We start from the raw sequence: 12,244 nt of genomic DNA on the forward strand, positions 1-12,244 counted from the left end.
CCAACCTGATCCCAAACACATGCATGAATCCAACCTGATCCCAAACACATGCATGAACCCAACCTGATCCCAATCTGTTGTCACTCTTTTTATCTGGGGAATCTTCCTAAAAGTGGTGCTTTGTTTCTCTGGTAACACTTTATTTGAAGGATTTTGCATAAGACTGACATGACATGTTCATAAACATGGCATAACACCTATTAAGAACACGAAGAAGTCCTCATGAATGTTTACGTCTGTTGTCATGAAGTGTCACTCGATAAATAATGGCACATTTAATGCAAAGTTGCATTAAAACTTGGATTAAAAGTCCATTAAAAGTGGCATTTTTGCATTATTTGGTAAATAATGACACTTTTTACACAAAATTGCATTGAAACTTGTATTAAAAGTCCATTAAAATGGTAAACTGTGCATTAAAAGTGTCATTAATTACCAAATGACACTTCATGACAACAGTCATAAACATTCATAATCACTCCTTTATGTTTATGACTGTGTCATGTTAGTCTTATGCACGCCCCGTCAAATAAAGTGTTACCCACACTCTACTTTCAGAGAGATTACCGTTTACTTTTCACAACTTAGAAGCTGCTTTAGGGAGTATGTCAAGTCGAAGTTATTTTTAAAACACATTTCAACAATAAGGATATTTTGCGTCTGCGCACAACGCTGGAGGGAAAGAAGGCGATTTTATTTTTTACTAGCTGCGCTGCCGCAGTAAAACGTTTATGTCGACAAAATGACACCTGAAACATGCAGGTATTATTAATTCAGTGCAGTTCACCACAGCAAAACAGAAAATAATCCAGAAAACCACAGGTTTCTCACTTCCTGTGTCAGCTACGCTATGCACAGACTGGTTGCCATAACAACTGACGACAACGCCACTTGATAAATCAGGATTCGACAAAACTGACGGTTTAATGTTTTTAGGCTTGATGTTTATTTTGAGATCATTAAAAAGTGATTCCTGTGTTAGATTAGCTACTGTTGCTATTAGCTAGTCTAACTCTTTGGAGGTTTTCAACCCGTTTCAAACATGGCGGCTTCCTGCAGTACCCGTCAACTGGTTGGAGCGTTTCTTCTGGAGAATAAATACACACAACTGAGCGCACGTGTTTTCAATAGAGATGCCACAAAATCCAGAGGCATTCTCAACCTGAGAGAATTAAACGAGTTGGTAAACACAGCGTGAGACTGGAGTATTCAACTTTATAAAGTTACTATATGATGCCGGGCTCCAGGAAGCTCCTAGTAATCCCTGCCTTGGCTTCCTGTAAGGTTTTACTGGAGCAGATGGGGGAGCTTTGTTTGAGAGAGGGAGCTCATTAGTTAATGAAATACTTGGGATTCAGCAGAAGGATAATCAACTCCTTAAGGTTTTCTTTCAGAGCTGCTTTTTATGAAGGTCACTTGGTGTTTCCTCGTAGCTTTGCTGCATTTTAAATGTTTGAAAACCAACAAAAAGAAAGTGAAGTTCATCAACAAAACTGTTCATTTTCCTGCATCAGAGATGATATTTAAGGTACGCAATAAGCAATAAATCAGGGGTGTTCAAAGTGTGGTCCACGGGCCTTTTATGGGCCTTGTAATGACACAAATTTGGCCCGTAGATGCAGATGGAGACTTTTAATTTGTAACCAGGGTAAAAATGGTTACCAACATAACTGTCTTACGTAGGAAAATGTAAAGTATGACATAAAGTATTTGTGTTTTTATAACTAAGTTTTAACAAAAGATAAAGCCAAGTTTATCCAGAGACTTTTACTGAAAAGTCAACTGCTAAATATATCAAGAGTTTTGAAAGAAAGCAACCCAAATCCTGTTCTTGTTTCTGAAAATAAATGTATTCAATCGAGCCCAAAAGAAATTAAAACCAAACATCTTCTCCCACTGCAAAACTGCATAATTAAAGTAGTAGTAAATTTCTGAAATTTATCACATCATTTCTGAGTTTTTAGTGGAAATTTGGTCCTTTTTTTCTATCTAGGACTCTAATAGACCGTCTTAAACATCCAGCCACTTTATTTGCTTGATTTCAGGTTGTTTTCTTTGGACCACGACGACTTTTGAGTCGACAATTTTGGCCAACATGGCAAAAAGTTTGGATTTATTACAAAAATCACTTAATTATATGATGAGTTAAAACAAGCCTAATAATTTCCACTTATTTACCAAAAACTGAATGATAAAGTTTCCAGTCTGGCCTTTTTTGAAGAACAATTTTGTTTACAGAGACGTCATAATTCATTTTATGTGTTGTTTTTGTTGTTTTGCTTATTTATTTTGGATATTTAAAATGTCTTCCAGCTCCAGTGTTAAATGTTCATTAGAATTTAAAGTTTATTATCTTTGACAACGTGTTCTTCCATTATTATGCCATTAAAATGGTCTCAAAACAACAATGTTAGCGTTTGTTGCAATAACTTCTGTCGTCCAGTAAAGTTTATGACAGTCTTACTCAGTCCAATGTTTAGATTCAAACATAGACTTTAATGGTTTTTTTGTTCTAAAAAAGTTGTTTTGTCTTCCAGCTTATGTTTGGTTTGCCTGTAACTTCGACTTCTCGTCGTTATGCGGTTGGACCAAGGACAGCGGCTCCGGAGCCGAGTGGTTCATCCAGAGCAGCGAGGCTCCGGCTGTCCACAGAGGCCCGACGCTCGACCACACAGGTAGGCCACACATAAATAATAATAATAATAAAGTTTATTCCAGGATGAAGCATCCTCCTGGAACGAGCCGTGGGACTCTGCTGGGCAAAGCATGTTCATAAAATCTTTAAATAACAAATTTTATTCCCAGTGCAGCAGGAAAACAACAGCATTACTTTTTCTGTCGTCACATAAAAGCAGCTCTGGTCGGGCGTTTACACTCATCCTGGGCAAATATAGTAATAATTTTAGGTTTTTAATGATTTATTTGAACCAGTTTTTCTGCGGTGAAATGATTAACTATTCACATTCAATTAAATCTTTACCACTTTGGTAACACTTTATTTGAAGGGGGGTGAATAAGACAGTAATGACACTGTAATAAACATGTCGTAACACATGTCATGAACATGAATAAGCCTTCATGAATATTTATGACTGTCATAAACATGTCATAACACCCGTCATGAACATGAATAAGCCTTCATGAATATTTATGACTGCTGTCATAAAGTGTCATTCGGTAAATTATGACACTTTTAATACAAAGTTGACATTAATCAAAATGTTTTTGTTATGACAACTTGACATTAACCAAGAAATTATTACTGTTTAAACTTTACCTTTAATAACATAAAGTTACCTAATTTTTAAAGTGAAATCAGTAATACTTTTAGAACAAATTTATATTAGTAATGATTTATTGGTAAATGTCAAGTTGTCATTACAAAAACATTTTGATTAATGTCAACTTTGTATTAAAAGTGTCATAATTTACCGAATGACGCTTTATGACAACAGTCATAAATATTCATGAAGGCTTATTCATGTTTATGACAGGTGTTATGACATGTTTATGACAGTGTAATTACAGTCTTATTCACCCCCCTTCAAATAAAGTGTTACCAATACTTTTCATTGGTGATCGAGACAGAATGTTGGTGTAAAAATAACGTTTTCAAAGTGACCAATTGACCAATAATCAATACGAGCAACACGTGAGTTACTTTCCAGAGCATAAAGTTTACTTTCTGGAACACAAAGCTTAAACTTTGAAACTTTAAGATTATTTTCTGACATATGGAGACCATATGGACCTATCCCAGAGTTTACAGGGTGCTTTCTCAGAACCTACAGAGTACTGCTGTGTGACTTACGGGTTACTTTCTAGAACTTAATGTGTCATTTTCTATAACTTAATACTTCTCTGGAACTATCTGTTTTCTGTAAATACAGGTTGCTTTCCAGAACTTAGAGAGTACTTCCCCAGAACGTACAATGTGTTTTCTTTGGTTCCACATTGGCAGTTTTCCTTTCCAGAACTTTCTCTCTTGAATATGAGGTTTACTGTAATGAAGGTTTCAAGTTTCTTTCTTGAACCTTTTGTTTCGCACGGCCAACAACATACTTAACTGTATCTAACAGGTTACTTTTTGAGAATTGAAAGGTTACCTTCACATTGAGTTAAGCAATAAATTGTTGATGTTATATATTTACCAATAGATACGTGATCAATGTCAACAGATAATACGTTCAGTGAACTCCAATCCAGAACCGCACAGCATTCTGGAAGATGTAGGCTTTAGCCACTCAACATCTCACAGCTAGCTTAGCAAGGTTGGTGGAATCAACTAACTCTCACTCTTTGGTTACCTAGCAACTCTCTCCACTCTTTGGTTACCTAGCAACCACCTATTGAGTAACTTGTGCAGGAGCAGTTTAAGGTTTCGCTAACGTCCCTCGCGACTGCTTTAAAAATACAAAACAACAGTGTGGAATGAAAGCTGGATAAAATGGGAAATGTTTTACCTTTTAAAATGTAAACAGTTGAGGCTTTATGCGTAATTTTAGTCATGTGTGGATTGAAAAGCTGTCCTAGTTATTTATGATAAGATAGTTATCATAAATTACATATGATGACAATAACTTCCACAATAAGAGAGATTTTCCTATAAAATCTTCCTTCATGTCTCTGTAAAGCAGCTGTGAGCTTTAAGAAATGCATTTGAGATTTATAACTCCTGATAATAAGCAGGATGTTGAACAGAGCGAACCTTCAGAAGTTCACAGCTTTTAAACATTTCTCTAAGCGATGGAACAACCTTGAAGTGTTCGACTTTTTTCTGAAAAACATCTCAACAAAGAAATCCATCAGCATGCTTCACCTCTCTGGCCTTCTTCTCCATTGGATGGGTTTGATGGATGTTTGCGTGGAGGCGACAGCAGCGCCGAAATGAATGATTTCTCCTTGATTCTTTGACTTAACCAGATCACAAGTAAAAAAATGAGCTCTTTGTGACGGCAGGGCTGACTTTCTCCTGATACCCGATCCTTTGTTTTCCCTGAAAAACCTTGTGAAGTCCTTGAAGTCTTCGGGGTGTTTGAGGCAGATATTCGGAAAGTGAAAAGACTCTTTGACCAGAACACCCTTGAGAGCTTTGTGGGCTTTTTATAAAGCGCCTCTTTCTCAGTGAGAAATATGAAGGAAAAAAACTTGCATGTTTCATTCATGAAGGCTTTTCAGGAGCTCATCTCTGTCTGCCATGGGTTGTGTTTTGCTGCCCACTGCAGGCGGTTCAGGGAACTTCATCTACATGCAGCTGACGGACACAATCACACCCAGCAAGCCAGGTGAGGAGCAAAGCGGGGAGGAGAAGGTGGCCCGGCTGGCCAGCTTATCCATCACCACGCCGGACGCCAGCCTCTGCATGTCCTTCTGGTACCAGATGGCCGGCGAGCGCGGAGGGGCGCTGCGCATCAGCTATCGCCACGACGACGATGACGACGGCCAGGTCCTGTGGACGAGGAGCGGCCATCAGGGCAGCAGGTGGAGGGAAGGCCGTGTCTTACTTCCTCAAACAAGACTCTCGTATCAGGTGAGAAAAATGGATTCAAAATGGTGGGTTTGTGTTGACGGTAACAAAAAGAGGCTGAGCCAGAGACGTTTCTGCCAGTTACAACATAATTAACTTATTGATGGTCTGACATTTGGATCAGAAACGAGCATGAGAAGAAACATTTATTAACCGAATCTTTTTTACAGGCGTCCTGGGTTTCCTCTACACTGCAAAAACCAAACTCTTATCTCGTGTTTTTGGTTTAGTTTGTAGTGCAAATATCTTGGTACACTTGAAAAAAGACAAAACTAACTCAAAAGAAACTTTTCAGCAAAAAATAAGAGTTTGTGTTAAGTCACTAATTCCTAAATATTGATGAAAATGTACTAGTTGTAAGATAAATTATCAACCATTGGAAGAAATCATTTTAACTTATAATATGTAAAAAATATCTTATTCATTTGACATTTCACTGACTTTTTCAACCAATATTAAGAGATTATTGACATGAAACAAGCTCCTTTATCTTGCTGAAAATATTCTTGTGAGTTAGTTTTGTCTTAATTCATGTATATTAAAATATTTCCACAAGAAACTACACCAAAAATACTTACTTAGATTTTGTGTTTTTGCAGTGTAAATGTAATAGATCGTGAAAATAAAAGCCGTCACACCTTCAGAGTGAAGGTTTTTTTAATTTAATTATATATTTAAAATTATTTAAATATATATTTAAATATATTTTTGGTTATCATCAGTCCAGCAGGTTCTGTCCTTATACTTTAAATAAAATACAATAAATAACCCTAAAATAACTATAATGGTTCAAAATGAACAGTTGACAGCAGTTACTAGTTATTAAATTAACCACAGCTAGAATGTGCAGCTTTAATTATGATAACAGTTAAAAACATATATAAATCATGGCAAAATTACACATGAAACTTTGCATAAATTTGTCTAAAATATGTTAAAATATAAGACTTGTAAAAAACCAAACACAGAGCTGATCCTAATAATAATAATAGTAATAATAATAATAATAATAATAATATGTATCACAGTTGCAGCAGAAAAAGGGGGAGGAGCTGACAGTTGCCGGTTGCTACGGTAACCACCACCAACTGCCAGGAGCAACCAACAGCAATAAATGTCAGGAGAAAATAACTTTTTACCTGAAAAAAATGAATTTGAAGAATAAAGAAAGCAATTTTGACCAACTTTACATCTATAATATTAAAATAAAACCCTGTTCCATATACATGTGCACATGTATAGATAATCAACCGATTAAAAAAATATGTTGTGAAGCTTTTTGGGTGTTAGCTCTACTTGGATTTGATGAATAGCGGTTGAAAGAGCTGGACACCAGGAAAAAATAACATCTTAAATGTAAGTCTAAAACGTCTATATATCCCAAATGCAAAAAAGAGCCAAAGAGCCTCTTTAGAAAGGCCATTAAACACCATTTAAAAAGCCTGTTTATTTGCTGATTGAGCTTCCTGTTTGCTGCTGTTTCCAGGTGTTGGTGGAGGGAATCGCAGACAGACGCACCACAGGCCACATAGCGGTGGACGACATCCAAATCATGGACGGGCTCAACATTCAGGACTGCAAGGGTTTGCATCTATAATAAGTTAGCAATATTAAAGTGAAATAAACCTTCAGGAAGTGAATTAACTTGTTCTTAATTCTTGTTTTTGTCTTCAGATCCAGAAGCTCCAACATCTCCACCCACTAAGATCTTAATGCTACGTAAGTGATGTGTACTTTACTTCCTGTAATGTTTATTTTGACACATTTGTTAGCAAAATGTATTATTTTTAACCAAGAACCTCTTTGTAGAGTCTCAGCAAACGTGTATATATATAATATTTTTACTTGTTAGGACCTTGTGTTCGCTGCTTACTCAATATAGAGGACTGGGGAAAGGTTTTGAGTCATTTCTTTCCATATTTCTTCCGATTAACCGGGTTTTCTTTCTTTGATCAACAGTTCTCCATGTTTTCTGCCAAAGTTTTAAGATTTTCCTTTGGTGATTCTATCTAATCAATGATTCTTCCATCCAACTAGTCATACATTTTTCCATCCGTCCATCCATCGATTCATCCATTCATCTAACTATCCATCCAGAACAACCAGCCAATCACCTAAGTCTTCCATCCATCCATCCGTCCGTCCGTCCGTCCGTCCGTCCGTCCGTCCGTCCGTCCGTCCATCCATCCATCCATCCATCCATCCATCCATCCATCCATCCATCCATCCATCCATCAAACTGTTAGTTGATGCCACCAATTTATCCAAATTTCCATCCAACAAAATAATCAACCATTCAATAATTGGTCCAAATGATTGGTTCATCCATCCAACTATCCATTTGTATATCCATCCATCCATCCATCCATCCATCCATCCATCCATCCATCCATCCATCCATCCATCCATCCATCAACCATCCAACCAACCAACCAACCAACCAGTCGTCTCTCATCCATCCATTAATACATTCATGCAGTCATACATCCAATCATCCATCCATCCCGGCATAGACTGGCACAACTTTCCATTAGATGTGGATCTTTGCTTCTCCAGCATCACCTGTTTCTGCACTTTAGACGACAAAAATGAAGAGAAGTACATCAAAATGTATTTGTAATTAAGTTATATTCAAGAAAACTAAAGAGACAGAGCAGCACCCATATTCTTCTAATCTAAATCCAAAGACTTTAGAATAAAACAGCATCAGATCTAAGTTGATGTTTGTTTCAGTTTCTTCTTTGAGTCACAATAAAGAAAACAGAAGCAAAATCAGTTCAATATCACAGTCAATATCAGCTGATTTACGCAAAAATAACGTCAACAAATACATCAATGCGAATATTTAAGTAAAACTTAGAGCTCAGAGGAGTTTAGATTTTCATGAGGAGAAAATTTATGTGATAAATAAGAATGAGAGAAAATATCAGCAGTGATTTCCTGGAACACAGAGAAATAGGTTCAAACCAGAGAAATAAAAAACAGAACAGCAATTAACCCTGACCGACAATCAGAGAGAAACTCTAGTTGGGTTTACAGAACTCTGCAGAACCTCCATAACCAACCCTGATTCCAGCCAGTAGAGGCTGGGTGAATCTGGTCTGGACTCTGTGGATCAGAGTCATAGATTCAGAGATGCTGTAGAAGGACAGAATACCTGCTCTGTGGTCCAGGTACACTCCGACTCTGGAGGAAACTGGACCTGAGACGGAGGTCCAGATGTTGTTGTGACCAAAACTAGAATTGGAGCAATCTAAAGCCCAAGATTTGTCATTATATCCAAATAAACATTCGTTCTCACCTCCTGCTCTGCAGATGTTCTTGTATGCGACTGCTACACGAACATATAACCCGCTCCACCCCACCTCCCAGTAACAACGTCCAGTCAGACTCTCTCTGCTCAGAACCTGCCAGTAATCAGTGAATCTGTCTGGATGTTTAGAATAAAACTGAGATTTACCCTTATTTGTCACCTTCCTGTTCCCCTCTGATAAAACCAGCCATGTGTGAGCTGTGTTTGGATCCAGAGTGATTTCACATAAACATTTTAAGAATCCATCTCTGCTCTTTGGTTCTGGTTCTGACAGTAGAACATCCACCTCAGTGACCATCAGTGAGATGTTTGTCCACGAGTCTCTCAGGACGTCCTGTAGTTTGTCTCTGAGCTCTGACACAGCTGCTGTCACGTCCTCAAAGTGTCTCAGAGGACGGATGTTGATGCTGGATGAGTGTGTCGACTCCCTGAGTGCTGGCAGTGAGGGGTAGTTGAGGAGAAACTGGTTGTGATCCTCTGTGTGTGAGAGCTGCTCCAGCTCAGCGTCTTTCCTCTTCAGCTCACTGATCTCCTGCTCCAGCTTCTCCTGAACATCTTTGACTCGACTCACTTCAGTTTCCTGCTGGGATCTGATCTGCTGCTTCACATCAGAGCTTCTTTTCTGGAAGAGACGGATCAGCTCAGTGAAGATCTTCTCACTGTCCTCCACTGTTTTATCAGCAGAGTGATTGATGGCCTCCACCTCCTGTTGAAGCAGCTTCACATCTTTCTCTCTGTCCTGGATTCTCTGCTGGATGTTTCCTCGTCTCTCCTCCAGCTCTCTCTGCCTCTCAGTCCTTTCTGCTGCAGCTGACACTGTGTCATGGCCTTTATGTTCMTCCACAGAGCAGAGATAACAGATAGACTTCTGATCAGTGCGGCAGAASATCTYCAWCAMCTYATCATGCTKAGAGCAGATGTTCTCCTKGAGGTTSTTGGACGKCTCCACCAGCTTGTGTTTCTTTAAAGSAGCCACRTCATGATGAGGYTGAAGGTGTTTCTCACARTAAGAGGCCAGACAGACTAAACAGGACTTGATGGCTTTCAGTTTTCTCCCAGTGCAGAAATCACAGGCCACATCTTCAGGTCCAGCATAGCAGTGATCAGCCGGAGCAGCTTGAAATCCAGTCTTCTTCATTTGCTCCAATATAGCTGCTAGCATGGTGTTCCTCTTTAGCACAGGCCTTGGTGTGAATGTCTCCCTGCACTGAGGGCAGCTGTGGACTCGTTTCTGATCTTCTCCATCCCAGTGGGTTTTGATACAGTTCATACAGTAGCTGTGTCCACAGGGAATCGCCACTGGATCCTTAAGTAGATCCAAACAGATCGAACAGCAGAAAGTTTCTTGATCCAGCTGATTGTGCTCCATTGTGGCTCTCAGTCTCAGTGACTGTGTGAGTTTAATTTCCTGAAAACAGAAACCGGATTGAACTTTGATCTATGATTCACTGGCTGCAGCCAATCAGCTTCTACCTTCAGCTGGTGGTTCCTCCCAGCTTTAAGGTGCGTCTCATAGCAGAGAGAAGAGAGGAGTGTCAGCCTGAGGGAGAGTCTGGAGGAGGATTAACCAAATGAGTGATATAAACAGAGAGGTTGGTTGTCCTGTAATGAAGAAAAAACTACAATGTTTGCACAGACATTTTACAAACTACATTGTACAAATAATATTAGTGAGCAGTTTAGAGTTGCATCTTTATTAAAAATTGAGTAAATAATACAACACTAAGAGAAATAATGTCATTATTATGAATTGTTACAACATTCTTTAAGAAAGATTAAGATGTCAACTCCAGGAATTGATTAAATCTGATATAAGTGAACTTAGGTAACATCTAAAGTTAATCTTACTGGATTTTTAATTTCCTTACATATAAACTTTTAAACCATTTAGCATAATTCATTGAGCGTACTGTACTGTATAACTACGATCAGTTGGAATGTGAGACTGAATTTAAATCATTTATTTTGTAAAGTTCCTTGGTGCGACATTTGTTGTGAATTGGTGCAACACAAACAAACTGAACTGAATTGAAACTGACTTGTATAATAAAGTGTGGGAATGTGGAACATTAGCTAACAGTTGGAAACCGGCTCCAGTGATACCAGTACCAGAACCTGGGGAAGATCACAACGTGAACAACCTGCTGCGTCTGTTTTTCCTTTTCAAATGTAACCTGGGAGTTTCAGTCAGCAGATACCAGAGTGAGACACACGAGCAGAATGGATTGTTTTATGGAGGCCGACCAAAACCGAACCTTTGGGTCAGAACCCCACAACGGTTCTGAGGGGGCCAACAGCCCGCCTACTGGGAAATGTCCCGGAACTCCTCACGGCCATCCATCCATCCATCCATCCATCCATCCATCCATCCATCCATCCATCCATCCATCCATCCATCCATCCATCCATCCATCCATCCATCCATCCATTCGTTCATCCATCTCACCAAAGATTCATCCATCTAACCATTCATTCATCCATCCACCTTTCCATCCAACCAACCATCCAGTATATTTTCTGTCCATCCAATCATTCATCCATCTTTTTGTCTGTTCATCCATCCAACCAAATAACCAACCATCCAATGATTCTTCCATCAACCTAACTGTCCATTTGTCCATCTTCGTATCCATCTGTCAACCAACCAACCAACCATCAAAGTATCCCGTCCATCCATCCATCCAACATGTCAGATTGTTGCTGTAAACATCAGGTGTTGATCTTTTCTACTCCACCATCACCTTACACCTTCTGAAGGAAATGTTTCTGCAGTTCAGATGACAAAACTCACAATTTATTGTAAAAATTAAGAAAAACAAATCAAAATTTCTTTGTAATTAAGTTGTTTTATTGGAGAAAACCAAACATTTATTTGTTTTATCTCAATATAAAGAGGTACAGGAAAACCAGTATCAGTTCTAAGTTGATGGTAGTTTCACTTTCTTCTTTGAATCATAAAGAAAACAGAAGTAATTTCACTTAAATTTCAACTGATTAAAAAAGAACAACATTGAAATACATCAATAGAAACATTAAACCAAACCTATTGGAGCCCAAAGAAGTTTAGATTTTCATGTGGTTAAATATTTATGTGTCATGTAAGAATAAAAGAAAACGTTGCTGATGTTTTCTTTTATGGCTCCTGATCACAGAAATCTACATATAAACCAGAAAAATAAAGAACAAAACAGCAAAATGAACCTTAATCAACAATCAGAGAGTAAAGAAAGACTAGTTGGGATTAGAGAACTCTGCAGAACCTCCACCATTATAAACATTAAGTCCAGCCAGCAGCGGTTCCGTGAATCTGGTCTGGACTCTGTGGATCAGAGTCATGGATTCAGAGACGCTGTAGAAGGACAGAACACCTGCTCTGTGGTCCAGGTACACTCCGACTCTGGAGG

General features: G+C 38.5%; 2 protein-coding genes across 2 annotated transcripts in view; one reads left to right on the plus strand and one right to left on the minus strand.

Moving 5' to 3' along the window:
• LOC103479545 (neuropilin-1a-like) overlaps window positions 1–12,244 on the plus strand; it is a 20,977-nt gene that overhangs the window by 2,467 nt on the left and 6,266 nt on the right. The window contains exons 3-6 of the mRNA XM_017309972.1: window positions 2,538–2,675; window positions 5,226–5,530; window positions 7,014–7,110; window positions 7,202–7,246. Of these exons, the coding sequence (XP_017165461.1) occupies window positions 2,538–2,675; window positions 5,226–5,530; window positions 7,014–7,110; window positions 7,202–7,246 (585 nt within the window). The remainder of the gene's footprint in view (window positions 1–2,537; window positions 2,676–5,225; window positions 5,531–7,013; window positions 7,111–7,201; window positions 7,247–12,244) is intronic.
• LOC103479470 (tripartite motif-containing protein 16-like) lies at window positions 7,937–11,233 on the minus strand. The gene has a single exon (XM_008433900.2). It carries the CDS (start codon window positions 10,207–10,209, stop codon window positions 8,551–8,553), a length of 1,659 nt encoding a protein of 552 aa, XP_008432122.1. The 5' UTR covers window positions 10,210–11,233; the 3' UTR covers window positions 7,937–8,550.

Source organism: Poecilia reticulata, linkage group LG17 (genome assembly GCF_000633615.1).
Source record: "Poecilia reticulata strain Guanapo linkage group LG17, Guppy_female_1.0+MT, whole genome shotgun sequence".
NCBI lineage: Eukaryota > Metazoa > Chordata > Actinopteri > Cyprinodontiformes > Poeciliidae > Poecilia > Poecilia reticulata.